Source organism: Elgaria multicarinata, chromosome 2, assembly GCF_023053635.1.
Source record: "Elgaria multicarinata webbii isolate HBS135686 ecotype San Diego chromosome 2, rElgMul1.1.pri, whole genome shotgun sequence".
In the NCBI taxonomy this organism is placed as follows: Eukaryota; Metazoa; Chordata; class Lepidosauria; order Squamata; family Anguidae; genus Elgaria; species Elgaria multicarinata.
Window position 1 is genome coordinate 40,189,397 of NC_086172.1, and position 14,865 is coordinate 40,204,261.

At 41.4% G+C, this 14,865-nt stretch overlaps 1 protein-coding gene across 1 annotated transcript in view; it reads right to left on the bottom strand.

Annotated features, from left to right (window-relative positions):
* Window positions 1–1,705: 1,705 nt before the first annotated feature.
* The window catches only part of MTX2 (metaxin 2), a 46,713-nt gene continuing 33,553 nt past the window's right edge, over window positions 1,706–14,865 (bottom strand). The window contains exons 4-10 of the mRNA XM_063116358.1: window positions 13,092–13,164; window positions 9,109–9,185; window positions 6,750–6,842; window positions 6,305–6,343; window positions 5,784–5,909; window positions 2,863–2,939; window positions 1,706–2,238 (exon numbers count right to left, since the gene is read on the bottom strand). Coding sequence (XP_062972428.1) covers window positions 2,028–2,238; window positions 2,863–2,939; window positions 5,784–5,909; window positions 6,305–6,343; window positions 6,750–6,842; window positions 9,109–9,185; window positions 13,092–13,164 — 696 coding nt within the window. The 3' untranslated portion in view covers window positions 1,706–2,027. The remainder of the gene's footprint in view (window positions 2,239–2,862; window positions 2,940–5,783; window positions 5,910–6,304; window positions 6,344–6,749; window positions 6,843–9,108; window positions 9,186–13,091; window positions 13,165–14,865) is intronic.

Here is a 14,865-nt window from a genome sequence, read left to right on the forward strand (position 1 = left end):
CTGCCTGTTATTATACTGTTAAAGAACAAATAATTGAACGGTATATAATCATTTCTCCTTCTAACTTAACCACCATTAACTGATTAACTGCCCTGATTAATTGATTAAACGGTTACAATTCTAACTATCAGTGGTAAGTGTACACAGTCTCCATTGCTGCTATAAAATGGTGACATCACACTTCAATGGAAATTCCAGACTTTGTTATATTACGGTTTGGTTAATTTTCAAAATTAGTATATCAGTCTTAGAAACCCTCAGCCTTTTAAGTGAGACACATACTCAAGTCTATATAATTGCATTAGTTCTTGAAATACCACTTCCTCTAAATTAAAACTTTGAAAGGGTGCAGTAAGTACTTAGTCCTATCAATTGAACAGGTATTTCTGATTCTTAACCTAATTTAAATGGAGTGTCCTTATAACACAATTAGAGCAATGGGAAGGGGCTAATGGGGGGTGGGGGAGAAGAGGACAGCTACGTTTACAAAAAAATATTTATCTGAAATAGTCTGAGAGTCTTGCAGCTCATCTTACTTTACTTATCGAGTTTGCAAGTAATTCGCTCATCTCCATATCCTTAAGTGCAGTCTGAGTGGCTCAAATAGATTTATGCACGCTTTATTTGCTTATAATAGATCAGTATCTCTTACTAAGTCATTTCTAGATAGCTGGGATTTATAATCCGAAAGACACTTTCAAGCTGAGTTAATGCATAGTGTCAGGCTTTAAGAAGTTAAAAGGCTGATCGGATGCTGCTGAACAAGACTTGCAGTCATTTTCTGTTGTAATTCGTATCCAGGAGATTACGGATGATGCAAACAAGGAACAAATTTGACCACCACCATTATGAGAGGGGGAAACAACCCACCTGCCACTTTACTACATATAGGATGACATCACTTGGCAACAGGAAGAAGAGAGAAGCACATACAGTACCTGCCCCATACATGATTTCTCATGGAGACACTGAGCCGCAACACCTTCCAGAAAACACTGAAAACACCTTATGCTTGTCCTTTGCTTTCAAGTGAGAAATATGTGGTGGTGTTGGGGTGTTGATCAAACTGAGATGGGGGGAAAGTGAGGTGGGAAAGGGGCAGGAAACAGGATGTTAAGAATAGGATTTGATGGCTCTAACTTGGTAATATTTGATGGTGCTAACTTGGTTATATTCTTCCGAGTCTATTTTTGAGCAGGGCATAGTCTAAACTACCAGCTAAAAGCAGCATGCAATGAAAAAGTCTTTAAAAGAAAGGGTAGCAAATTTTTCTCTCCCTAGAGTATAGGGAGTTACAAAAATTAAGGCAGTACACATGACTCAAACAAGTGTTTGAAGCCATGCACTAGAAGGAAAGAAAGTGAGACAGACCAAAAAGAAACCGAAACCAACAGGGTAGTTATTTAATCTGACCTGCAGGAAAATTCCTTCTTGATCTCCAGTATGATGACTAGTTAGATGGAGAAATCTGCATAATTTCTTTAGGCCTAGCTTTAATCAACTCTTCAACTTATTAGCTCAGCTTCCCCAACTTAACACCTTCCAGATGTGAGGGACTACAATTCCCAATGGATATGCTGGCTTGGCTGGGGATGATGGGAGTTGCAGTTTCAACACATTTGGAAGGCACTAGGTTGGGGAAGGCTGCTCTACAGAATGCAGAGAATAGAGTGCAAAAGGCTTTTAGAAAGACGAAAGAAACATGTTTGTAAAGTTATCATCATAAATTGTATTTTTCTTAAATCTTGACACTGTTCTTTTCAAGGACACTTTAGAGTGATATTTACATGGCATGTGGGCTGTTACAATGAAAACTCCAAACATTTCATCTTAAATACAGTATCTCTGATGACTTTGTCACACGCAGAATTTGTCACAAGCATATTCTCTTGGGCTACAACGGTGTAGCAGTCTCAAACATAACGCGTGCATGCATTGAGCCCAATTTTCAAAGCCGCTGTTAATATCTTTTAAACAACAGAAACATCAAAAGGATCCGTTTCGTAGTTTCTATCACCCCAAAACATTCAGCTCATCAACATTCGCCTTAATGCTGTGGATGGAACACTTCCCGGGCTGTCTTTATCATGGCCCTCGAAGTAGTGCTGCTCAATTCTTCTGCAAAATGAAATGAGGTTACTATAGCCTTTCACTTTCTCGGAGAGTTCGTCACTGATCAGCTGGGTAGTAAGGATCGTGAACAGATGTCCAAATACTAAAGCATCCAGTTCAGTTGGCCTAGGAGGAAAGGAAAATTAATAGACACGTCAACTCTTCAATATCCCACTAAGCATCAGTAGCAGCTCTATAAATAAACTGCAGAGTGTGCTGGAGCTGCCATTTTAAGGAAAACATTCTGTCAGCCACCATTTGCAGGGTGATGGTGGCAGTGGCATTGTCCTTAAGATGGGGCCTAAAGGGTTTGTTTTTACTTAAGGCTCAGAGACTCCAGCACGAAAAGGCTTCACAGAGTTCACCCCATGACTGCTCCAACGGTAGAAGTACTTGGAAAGCTACTTCACATCATAGATCTAAAAAGGCAATGTGGTGTTTTGCCTCTTGGTCACACTAAACTTGCAGAGATTGGCTCCTTAGAGTTAGCACAGCCACTTTTGGGGTGAGATGGGGGGAAGGAGAGGAGAACTTTCTCCCCAGCTCCCCGCTTACATTCTGTCAACTAATCCACAGTACCAGTCTCTGCAATGCAAACAGGTACTAAGGCCTTGGGTAAAAGGGAGCAGGGGAAGGAAAGTGGATGGAAAAGAGATGGCAGGAGTCCTCTCCCCATCATTTGGGAAAGGGGGAGAGGTTTTCCTCTTCTTGAACTGGAGATTCCTTAATTTTAATATAAAAGTAACTTACTTTTTATTGAAGAAATAGAGTTGCGTTCCAAGCCTTTGTGAAAGGGCTTGACAACATTGATCTACATCTTCTAGTACCTGAAAGACCAAACATACAGAGAGGGCAGAATGTAGGTTTTATTGGATGACTACAGAAACAAATAAAATTGTACTCAGGGCATTAAAACAAACTGTAAACACCGGAATAATTTGGATGGTGATAGAAATGTGAAGGCTCGGGGGGGGGGGGGGGAACGTTTCCCAACCCCCCTGAGGACTGTTTCTGTTTTGCTTTTTATGAAAATATGGAAAAGTAGAACAGCTTTGGATTATGAAATATTTTCTTTTAGAATTTAAGACAAAGTATTATATATTGTTACTCAGCCTTTACTCCCCACAAAATGATTTCTAAAAACTATGTAATAAGAATGCTTTTATAGAAAGACTAGAGATATAAAATGTCTGGAAATAATGAAGCCATGGGGGGAAATGGGTTTTTTTTTTTAATCCTCTCTGTACGATTCCCAGCATAGTTTTTTTATTCCTTATTAAAATTGTTGCTCCAAAGTATATTTTACTGATAGACATTTATGCTTCGTTTCCCAACATACTCGACAGTTTGGGTTTTGTTCTATGGAGTCCTGTGTTTCTGATGCTGTAGCAGCCATTGAATGTTGTTCTAATCGAGTCAGACAAAAATTATTAATTTACTAACTGAGTTAACTTTTAAAAGTTTTAAAATGTAACGATAATTTTATGAGCAAACTAAGTTATACATAAAATAACTTTAGGAACAGGACGTCTGTTTTATGTTCCTAAAGCTCCTGAACCTGGCCCCTCCAGATGTTTTGGACTACAGTGCTCAGCATTCCTGACTATCGGCCATGCTATCTGAGGCTGATGGGGACTGAAATCCAAAATATCTCAAGGGCGCCAAGTTGGGGAAGGCAGAATTAAGGGGCAATCCTATGAGTTGTGCCCTGGGTAGTCTTAAGCCCCCAAACTCGGGGATGTATGAGCATCTTACGCAGAGAAGGAGGCTTTGCATTTTAGCTAGATGGGTGATTTTGCCTGTCTAGTGGAGGCTTCTGGGAGGGGGGAAAGGAGGCTGGGGCAGCAACAGGGAACGGTGTAAACCAGCTGCTCCAGCCGCCTCCTCTCCTCATCCCCAGGAACGCCCCTTTTTCTCACCTCCACATTCCATTTGTGAGCAGGGAGAGGTAGCCAGGGTGATTCTGTCCACACTGGCTATGAGGGGGAATTCCTGGCTACGAGGTCGGAGTCATTTCTCCAAACTTGTATCCAGAAAACAGAATAATCCTGGGTTCCCCAGATGCTGTCTAGGGGACATAAGATTGCTTCCCCCAAGCAACCAAGTGGCTTTAGAAGCGCAAAGGGTACTAGAAAAAAACCTATTGCTTATTTTTCATTTTTTCCATAAATTTCCAATTTTTCCAACAGCCCACCCCACAAAAAAACCTGTCCCCCCACCCCCCGTGGCCTCAAAATTTCAAGAAATTTTACAACTCTAGACAGTAAGTACCAAAGTGACACTCCAAACAGTTTCCAGTATGCAAGGATTTATTCTTCACCCACCCCGCCAAATGTGTGTTTCTGTTTTGTTGCTCTATATTTTGGTACAAACACTGTATTTGCGATGTGAAATGGTTCTCATGAGTATCTTAGTATCTCATTTTTAAAAACATTTTTTAAAAAAAACAAGCAAAAATAAACAGGAACAACAAATACAATTGCAACTAGCACGTATCTATCACTAGTATATATACTCTGAGGCTAGGACGCAAAGGGCTACATGGGGTATTCTCTATGCACACCAGGGCTTTTCAGCTTTCTCCTTTCTGCTGGTAGCCCTCCATGCCTCCCCACCCAAATCTCCTCCCTCCAAAGGTTATAGGTCTCCCTGGAACAGCACCTCAAACTGGATGCATCTACTGAAAGTGCTTCATATGCAGATCTCTCTCCGGATCACAACCAGAGATTTTATGCTGATTGTCTGTATGTCATTTCAATTATCTATTAAAACTGGAAAAATCTGCAATATTCTAAATTCAGCTGGAATTACACCATGCTAACCCTCTACCTTGTGGTCATAATCCAACATGAGGAATTCAAGGCTACCATGGGAATCCCAAGGGTCATGATGTTTTGATCCTATGTTAAACACACCTATCTCTCCCCTTCAGATTGCTCACAAACTAAACCTTATCAGTTGTAGAACTTAGATTATTCTGCAGCAGGGCTGCAATGTTAGGTTGAAGAGCATATTAATTTTTTTAAAAAATTAAATAGAAATCCTCGGGTGGCAGGCATCATCAGAAGACGCATTCCCGCTTCTCTCACAGAGGACAGAATGCCTCTTCTGATATGGTGGGCTACGATAAGGTGTGCACACATCATCAAAAGTCAAAGGAAGCATGCCTCTTTCTTAGTCCCTCCAGTTTTTTAGACTACAACTCCCCTCGTTCCTGGCTATTAGTCATGGTAGCTGGGTCTGATGGGAGTTGTAGCCCAACACCTCAGGAGAGACCCAGATTGGGGAAAGATGCTTTAGAATTATTGGTTTGGATTTGGAGGAGCTGCCTTCATTTTATTTATGGGCTGATTTAAATCAATTGACTAAACGCATCCAATTAAGATTTCTTTATTCATGGGGCAACTGTTCTCAGATTGTGGATTTAAGCCAGCCTTCTCCAACCTGGTGTCTTGAAAAAGTTTTGGATTTCAACTCCCATCAGCCTCAGCCACCATGGCCAATGACCAGAAATGCTGAGAGTTGTAATGCAAAACATCAGGAAAGCACCAGGTTGGGGAAGGCAGATTTAAGAATACAGGAAGTAACAAGTATTCCTTGAAATCTATCTATTTATCTATCTATGCATTACTATGTGAAAAATAATTCAGGTTTGGGCACTGATGACTGACCTGGTCAAACGACTTGCTGCCCCAGCCAATAGCTTTCATTTTACGTTGGACCTCCCATTGCTTCTGATAGGCCAAAATACGACTGAGAGGCCAAGGATAAGGAGATCCATATCTTGGGTGAGTAATCTTGAAGGGGGGTGGGGGAGAGAGAAAAGATGCTCCTGTTATTGTATATCTGAGAATAAAGCTGTATTTTACAAAATGACTAGGGCTGCATTGTATTTATTGCCATGGTACTGTTTTTCTATGCTATTCTGTGCAATTATTCATAACTTGAAGCTAAAAAAACCCTCAAGCCTTTAGAATTATATTAAAAAAACATTTCCACTTTGAAACCAGTATATCCAGTAATGACAGAGCGCTCCCCCCAAAATGTATATGCAAGCAAAATTAAAGCGAAAAAATGGTATCATTAGTGGTATAAACCTCTATGTTTCATTTATGAGTAGGGACTTGCAATTGTGAGCAAAAGTGTTTTCTCATTAAAATTTAATTAAGATAAATGCTGCAGAATCACTCACCTCCTGGACTGTAGCATCATCACACCACTGAAGATACAGCTAGAAACCAAAGAATACTAAAACTTCATAACATATAAGGTTACACAGACAGCTAATTCCTTGCAGCTTTGTCTTCCATCCCTACCGAACAAGGCATTAATAATAATATTTAGACTACAGAAAGGTGGTTGCCAGTTCTGTCATGGAGCAAGCGCGGGATCCCAACCACCACCACCCTGAACCGAGATTGCAATATGTAAATGTAAAGTGTGCTGGTTTTTGAGATTTATTCTTAATCATAAACCCTTCCTTGTATTTTATACAACGGCAACAACCAACAACAACAACAAAAGGTGTGGGTGTGTTGGTATCAGCTTGCAGTATCACGAAGAAAATAGCATTCTATTCCCCTTCCCCAATATCATTCATTTCCCAAGACTGACAAATTACTCATGTTTTGCCATACCTCTGCTGTCAAAAGCATATTATTGACTAATTCCATGTAGGCTTTCATCTCAGCTTTTTGGACTTCATCCAACCCATCACTAAGTGAATGGCCCTAAGGCAGTAGGGAAAATGGGAGGTGGGAGCAGGGAGAGATAAGAGAAAGGAGAGCAAAAACGATCAGGTTGGGTTCCTTCCAAAGCCCACTGAAGTCCAGGGCTTTGCCTCACCCCGAAAGCTCACTACATTATAACACCACACATTAAAAGCAGCTTTGTAGACCACAAAGACAATTGAAGTCTCACAGAGAAAAATAAAATAATACCGAAACGTAATCTTTCAGGCAGAAAAGCACAAGGGACACCAGCATTTCCAACTCTAGAACTGTTTTGCTGCTGCTTTTCCGCTGAGTAGCCTTTATAAATACGACATCGTGGTAAATACACAAAAGTAAATTATGATGAGGCAACTAAATACAATGCATGGACATCGATTTACAAGGCCAGAGAAAGAAGCCAGAGTCAGTGTGAATATTGATTATCTGGAATTTTAAGATTTAAACAAAATGAATCTCTGTTCCATAAGCACTAGACTGTGGAAGCCAGGAAGCAAATGGAACATCTAGGCTGGCCAAAATGGCAGAAGCCTGCATACAGCAATCTCTCAGACAGAACTTCTGAGATCCCATCTTCTGACAGTACCCACTTGTCAGAAAAATTGCTTTTGACAGTACCCAATTGCCTGTAAAAGCAGGGAGGGGAAAGTTTCAGAGTACCATCTGAACTATAGTTGGAAGAGGAATTATCAGTAACGAATTCAGTAGGTGGCTATCGTGGGAACCCTGGTGTATATAGGCACATGCACAATAATATTTTAATTCTGGACATAACTAATTCTCAAGATTTGGACAAAGACAGATCTCATTTAAGACTTTTCCCTGTGCAGCAGACATTCTGACATGTGCTTTTGTCAAAAGCAACTATAATCAACATATTTTAGAATTTTCTGCCTATCGTATCTCAATGGAAAGAATCTGAGAAGCAAGTGTCAGAATAAATTTGGAAAAAAATCGCATGACAGAATTAGCCAAATGTTCTGGAAAAAGGTTGGAGAAAAAGCTAAATAACTGTTGTTAAACAGTTGAATTGTGGACAACACCTTTAGATGCAGAAAACTACTGAGTCATCTTAGTGGCAATAGGGATTAGCAAGCAGTTGAATAAAGCGTTGCATCCCTAAAATCACAAACATGTATTCCAAATGTTTGGGAAGTTTATGCAATAGAAAAAAGTTTACATATCCAAACTAACATCCTGTGAGAAAGAAAGAAGGCAACCTTGGAAGTCAGGTAGAATTGCCTGGCATTTATGAACCCCAAAACGGTTGGATCCAGTCTTTGGAACAGAAAGGCTACGTTCCATCCATGGAAAGCTTTTGATCCAGTGGAGGGGTCCCACTGGTGGAAAGGGAGAGGCAATTTTGTGATTCCCCCTCCCCTTACAGTCCCCAGCACCACCTCCCATGCTGTTTTGGAGGGTCCCTCAACCCTCCAGAGCAGAGTTTCAGAGGGATCAAGGGGCTGCAAGGAAGGGGAAAATCAGCCAAAGTCCCCTTCCTTACTTCTGTCAGTAGGAGCAAAGTCTGGATCGAACCAATGGACCTAATATCAGTGACAGCAAAAAGGCATGCTCACACCTACATTTTCCAAAACTCCCTCTGAGTAGAAGTCCCTCGCAACATCTTTACTTCTTCTGGACCAATCTCCAAACTGTTTTTAGAACTTAGAAATGTTTGAAAAACATGTTTTGAGGTTGTGTAGGTGCTCTTTACTAGGGGAAAACTCACAGGAAAATACAGGCACATGTGTGGATGATTTATCTGTGTGTCTCTGGGCCCATGGAAAAGACAGAAACACAACATTTTATGTTTACACATACATGCACACACATATACAAGGAGGACCACACACAGCAAATTTCACACCAAGAAAAGATACTTGTTCTGGTGCTTAAAAGTACCAGGCTTACATGCCTAAAGGGATAGGAGGAAAGGGCATGAAAGAGAAATCATTTTTGCCCACAAGCATTCAGTCTAAATGAACAGCCATGCAAATATTCAACAGCCTCGAAACCTCTCTCTCTCTCTACATATACACACACAGCCCTTCCTAAACTGGATCCTGTCCTAAAGCTTATTAATAAATAATTTTCTTTATGAGCCATTAGAAGAAGCCTTACCATGCAAAATAAATGATGCCATCCTGTCTTCCACAGCTCTGATTCTACTTTATTAAGTCACCAAGTTAATTTCATAGACACAAATTTAATTAGTACAACTGAATGAGTATTTACTGAGCAAACTGGTTTAGTATATGCACCTTACCTTGGCTTTTACAAACTGGACAATGGGGCCAAGTTCAGAAACTACTTGATTTCCTACATGAATAAATGGCACTTTTCCTGTGAATAACAACAACAACAAAAAATAGAATACTTATAATATTCGCCACCTAATTTGAATATCATTTGGATCCATTGATTACACTGCATCCAAGAGGATATAAGGTATTCTATGCATTAAAATTTCCACAAATGCAAGGTTAAATATTTTCACCAGAGTATCTGCTTTCAAAGCTTTGTGTGAAAATAATAGTTTGCAGCATTTATTGCATCCTAAATATTAAGCCCTGTAAAATACAAATACTGAGAAGCAAAACAAGTTGTGGACCAGTGTTGGGTCGGGGCAATTCCTTGGTCCCTTCAGCATGGAGATTCTCTTGGGTGCCCTCATTCAGGAATATGAAGGCCTGCACAGCAACTATGCTCAGCCTGGCAAGCAGATGCAGGTTCTGGACAGCACACAAGTGCCTCTGTCCACACACAGGAAATAGCAGCACAACTGTGTCCCATCGCATGTTCATTTCCTTGCAAAAGGTTCCCAATCTTACTTGTGATTGTGTCCTAAATCAAATGCCAGAATAAGGAAAGACTTTCCCTACAATACATTTTAAAATATATAATGTTGAGAGCTGACAAGCCTCAATATATTTACCTTGTTTTTGTGCTATAAATCCACTTCATCAACTGACTCCTGTCTCTCTGACAAGTAGACATCGTTGGGCTCTTTGGACATAGTTCCAAAACTAACTGGACTGCTACGAAATATCTGCTCAAGATTCTACTCTTGGTTGGCTTTAACAATGTTATGTCAGCTTCATAAAACTTATGCAGGCTCACAAAGTAATCGTAAGCTAGAACTTATGCAAAAATGTAGGAGCTGCATGGTAAAAAAACAATCTGTTTTATCACTGACTTAATAATAGTGTGGCACAGAGTGGTAAGCGGCAGTTACTGCAGCCAAAACTCTCCCCGCAGCCTGAGTTCGATCCCAGTGGAAGCTGGTTCTCAGGCAGCCGGCTCAGGTCGACTCAGCCTTCCATCCTTCCGAAGTCGGTAAAAGGAGTACCCAGCTAGCTGGGGGAAAGGTAACTGCGACTGGGGAAGGCAATGGCAAACCACCCCGCTACAAAGTCTGCCAAGAAAACGTCAGCGAAAGCAGGCATCCCTCTAGGAGTCAGTAATGACTCAAGTGCTTGCACGAGAGGTTCCTTTCCTTTCCTAATAATATACAAACTGCATCTAGGGTGTGTGTGTGTGTGAGAGAGAGAGAGAGAGAGAGAGAGACAAGACATTGAAAAAACTGTTAATTTTTTCATGCACCTAGGACAAGCATTTAACTGTGGGAGGTGTAATGAAGACACAGAGGCTTCACTTCACTATTAGGAGGCAGTTCTTTGCACATATCCTGGTGCTCAGACAAGTGAAGAAAATTGAGCAGAGTGTGAGCTCCTTTGCTCAATGGTCCTTGGCAGAGATGCAGAGGCTGTAATCCTGAGACTAGCATCAATATCCTCTATCTCTTTAGTGAAGGATTCTGGACTAAGTGACTTGAGGTATCCCCACTTTAATTGTTATTTTTGTCAAAGAAAGGAAGAGAAGCAAAGTTCTAAAGGAATACTGAATACAGGCATCTTTGCTGTCCAGAGCTTTACCCCGGAGCACTGCCTGGTAGTTACACAGGCTCACAAAGTAATCGTAAGCAAGAAGCAACACTTCTGCACAATGACGTGAACTGCAAAAGGAATGCAGGGTCTTTTGAACTTCCAGACCTCTCAGTGGTTTTATTGATCCAGGCTTTGCTTCCACATAGCTGCTATATATAAAGAATGATCTTTTGGTGTTCCTGCAGTAGGAGTCAGCATTTCAGTGCTCTCAGAAGGCTCTTAACAGATGCAGAGAACATGAGCAGAGCCAACCACACAGCCCTCGGATACAAAATCCCACAGCGGAGGGGGGTTGAATGCTTTCACGGCTGTGGGTTTAACCTCATGTAACTAGAGCCGCAATCCTAGGCACACTAATCTTAGAGTAAATCTTACTGAATCCAGTCAGACTAACCTCTGAGAAAATATGCATCAGATCGTGCGTATGATACTTAATAAGGCTTTTGCACTAGGCAGTAAGAAATGCTATCAAATCACTAGCTAACGAAACTGAGAGAATATGCACCTTAAACTGGAATTTTGTCTGGTCTGGTTATTTCTCTTCTCCAAACCCAGTGAGAGAAAACTCACCACATTATAGTTGACTAGCACACCATTTCCCTAGAAAGCGATAGTCCCTCTCCCAGTGGTTTCAGGCCATAAGGGAGAATGACCAGATGATAAATTCAGGTGATCAAGCACACTGCTTTGAGTGAATCCAATCCCACAATATTCACAGGATGTCTGCTTTAGCCTGCATGGGCCCTCTGCTAGTAAGCCCAGCTTGTAAGGAACACGGGCTATACAGTTTGCTTGTTCCCTGCAATGAGCAAAGGGTGTACACGTGTGTATGTGTGCGCACTCACATGCATCTAGGCACTTCCAACAATGGCCCCGTTCAGAAGACACCTTAAACCACAGCTTTAACCATGGTGGTTAAGCCAGAAAGCCTTATTCACCGTGGTTAAAGCCATGGTTTAAGGTGTCTTCTGAACGGGGCCAACATAGACCAAATAAGAATCAATAGCAGCTGTTCCATGTGCTTACACAAATTCAAAGACTGGGGCCTCAGCTAGACCTACCTGTTATTGCGTGACGGAGGGGTGAAGATCTCGCAATGTTTTTATCGTGAGATCCCCCCTGTTTACACACGCGGCATGACAGCCTCGGAAGGAAAGGACGTCACACCCAACATTTTGTTTGTTTTTTAAGAAACAGAAGATGTCCGTGAGCACTCGAGTGAAAAAGGTAAGTTGTTGTTGTTGTTTTTAAAAAATTCCCCGCTCCCTCCAACCCACCCTCGATGGGCGCAGAGCTCCCTCTGTGCACGGGTCCTGGCTCCTCGTGAGGAATTGGGACAAACCGCGATGCCCGCACACACCTTCCACAGTCTCGGGGAGACCATGGAAAAAGCGGGCCTAAAGTGTAGGGCAAGATCCCGGGGCAAGGGAGTGATCAGCCCTCCCTGATCCCGGGATCCCCTGTGCATCATGTGAACACACAGAGATGATCCTGGGGATTGCCCCGGGATTTCGCCCCATCTAGTTAAGGCCTGGGGCTCCAATTTTAAAGTTGAAAGTGGTACATGGAAAAGGAGTGCGGAATGGTTGCTTACTGCAGCCACTTTCTCCTTAAGAGTCTTCATACGAAGGTGCCTTATAAGGAGTCTGGCCACTGGTCTATCTAGCTCAGGATTACTTGTACTGACTGGCAGCCACAGCTCTCCAGGGTTTTAGGCAGGGTTCCTTTCCTAGACTTCGATACTTGCTAAGAGAAAAGTGCTTAGGGAAAAAAGGCTGCAGGGAGTGGGGACATGAGAGGGTAAGGGGGGTTCAGATCCTTTCACCCATACTGGTATTGTATTTTACATTTTTGTACTGCTGCTAGCTTCTGTTTGGTTATCATTTTTATTAGTATATTGTAGTTTTAATCTTTCATACTGCATTTGATTGTCTTTATTTTATGGTTTAATTGTTGTGAACCACCCAGCAAGCTTCAGCTACTAGGTAGTATAAAAATGTAATTAAATGCACCCTTTTTGTTGTTAAACTGCGACTCCTTGTTCCCCTTCACTGTGATGGGGAAAGTTCTGTATTGAAACACACAGAACGTTGTGCCGAACTTGGCCGTGCTGTATTTGAATGTGCCATACTGCAAGGGATTAAGAATGCTGAACTGTATTATTTCTGTTCCTTACAGGAAAGAATCTGTAGTATTAACAAGAAGCAAACCCACATACAGCAACTCTGACTGATCTCCAAGATGAGATACTGTTGCCATAGTTTCCAAACACAGGTGTAATGTAAATGACTGCTACACTTACCAGATGGGGACATATATTCTGCATTTGCCCTACAAACCACCTGGACTGGCAGATTGCACATTTGCAAAAAGGCCTGAAAATAAAGAATAAATAAAAGGTTACACTTATTATCTACAGACAAAACAAATATTTTTAAAATGTAGGAGTTTAAGCCTCAGGACAAGTTTTTAAAAAGCTGCTTGCCAAAACATCTAAATACACCATGATGCTTGTAGACACAGGATTTCCACATTCTGCTTATCATAACCTCACCACTTCAGACGCTGCTGCAAATTACATATTACAGAAGGCAAATGGAATGATGACAATCCAAAATATACATATTTGTCTGTATCTTTCACTCAGTTACTTTTACTTAACCAAGATACCCTCTCGCTACCATAATGAAAAAGTATCTTATATTACATTTATTTTTGCTTGCTGCTCTCACTATTGTTTCGTGTTTCTTTTATTCTACTGTTTGGTTTGGAAGAGAGTTGTGATTCCTATAGTTCTAAAATGGATAAATGAGAACACAACCAGAAAATACAACCAGCTATCTTTCGAAGCTGAAAGCTATTATGTACAATTCAGATTTCTCATTCAGCTTCACCCACAAATCAAACAGCAGATCACTTTACATTTAAACTTACAAAGCAGAGAAAGGTGTGATTTTGTGTTCTTGTGGTGTACAACCCCTAACTCTAAAGAGTGCTCAGCCTACAATACAGGAAGCTGCCAGGCACATGTGCCGCCCCACCCCATTCTACCACTGAGCTGACTATAAAGTCTAAATCAGCCTTGTCCAACCTGGGAAGTTCCAGATCCTTTGGACTTCATCAGCCCCTGCCCATATTGCCAGGAGCTATAATGCAAAACATCTGGAGGGGACCAGGTTGATCTAAATTCTGGCTGGTCTAATTCCTGGCTCTGCTGATGGATTTGAAATCTCGGAACTCGAACTGTGAGTTGGGGGCCCCTGGAAGGGGAGACATCTATTTGGATTCTTCCACCCCCAGCAGGTTGCTCCCAAACAAGCAGACCCTGGGTTTCTCTCTTAGAGCCTTTAAACAGGAGCTCTAGATACAGAATGTGAAGCAAAGAGCTGCACGCTCCTTGTCCTGTGGATCAAAGCCTAGAGCAGTCAAGCAGGCTCTGCTGCTACAACAGAAAGTGAGGGTGATATGACCCTGCTAATTGCCCTTTTGCCCTGGTCCACAGATCCATGCATAGTAGCAGAATGCATGCAAGAATCTCTATAGCTATGCTCCCACCAAATGTGTGGATGGACAATGTGAGGAAGAAAGGTGTCCCTGAAGATGCAGGAGAAGATCCCAAATTGATTCATTTTGAGCAATACTGTGTTAAATAGAGTTACCGAGGGTTTGGTATTTCTTGCTTTTTGTTTTAGAGCTGCACATTATTAATCTTTCAAATAAATCGAAACCAGTTCAAGTAGTATCACAATGAGTAATATTTTAAACAAAGCACCTGAAAGTGCCATTGTGAAAACACATGGAAAGGAAAAAAGGATGTGCATTTTCCTTCATAAAAACACAACAAAGGGAAAGCATCGATGACAACTGAAGAATTATTCTCCAATTTAACTGAGAGTGGGTGGAGGAAGCATGTCTGGAAATTATAAAACATGAACAAATGTGCAAAATATTCCGGTTTTCCTATCAAGCAGCAGCAGACCCTGTAAATTGAAAAGTCTGTCTGAAATTATAAATGAAAACTGCTCAGTATCATTCTTGGGAGTGACAGATTATATTCCTAATCCAGTTATGGTAAT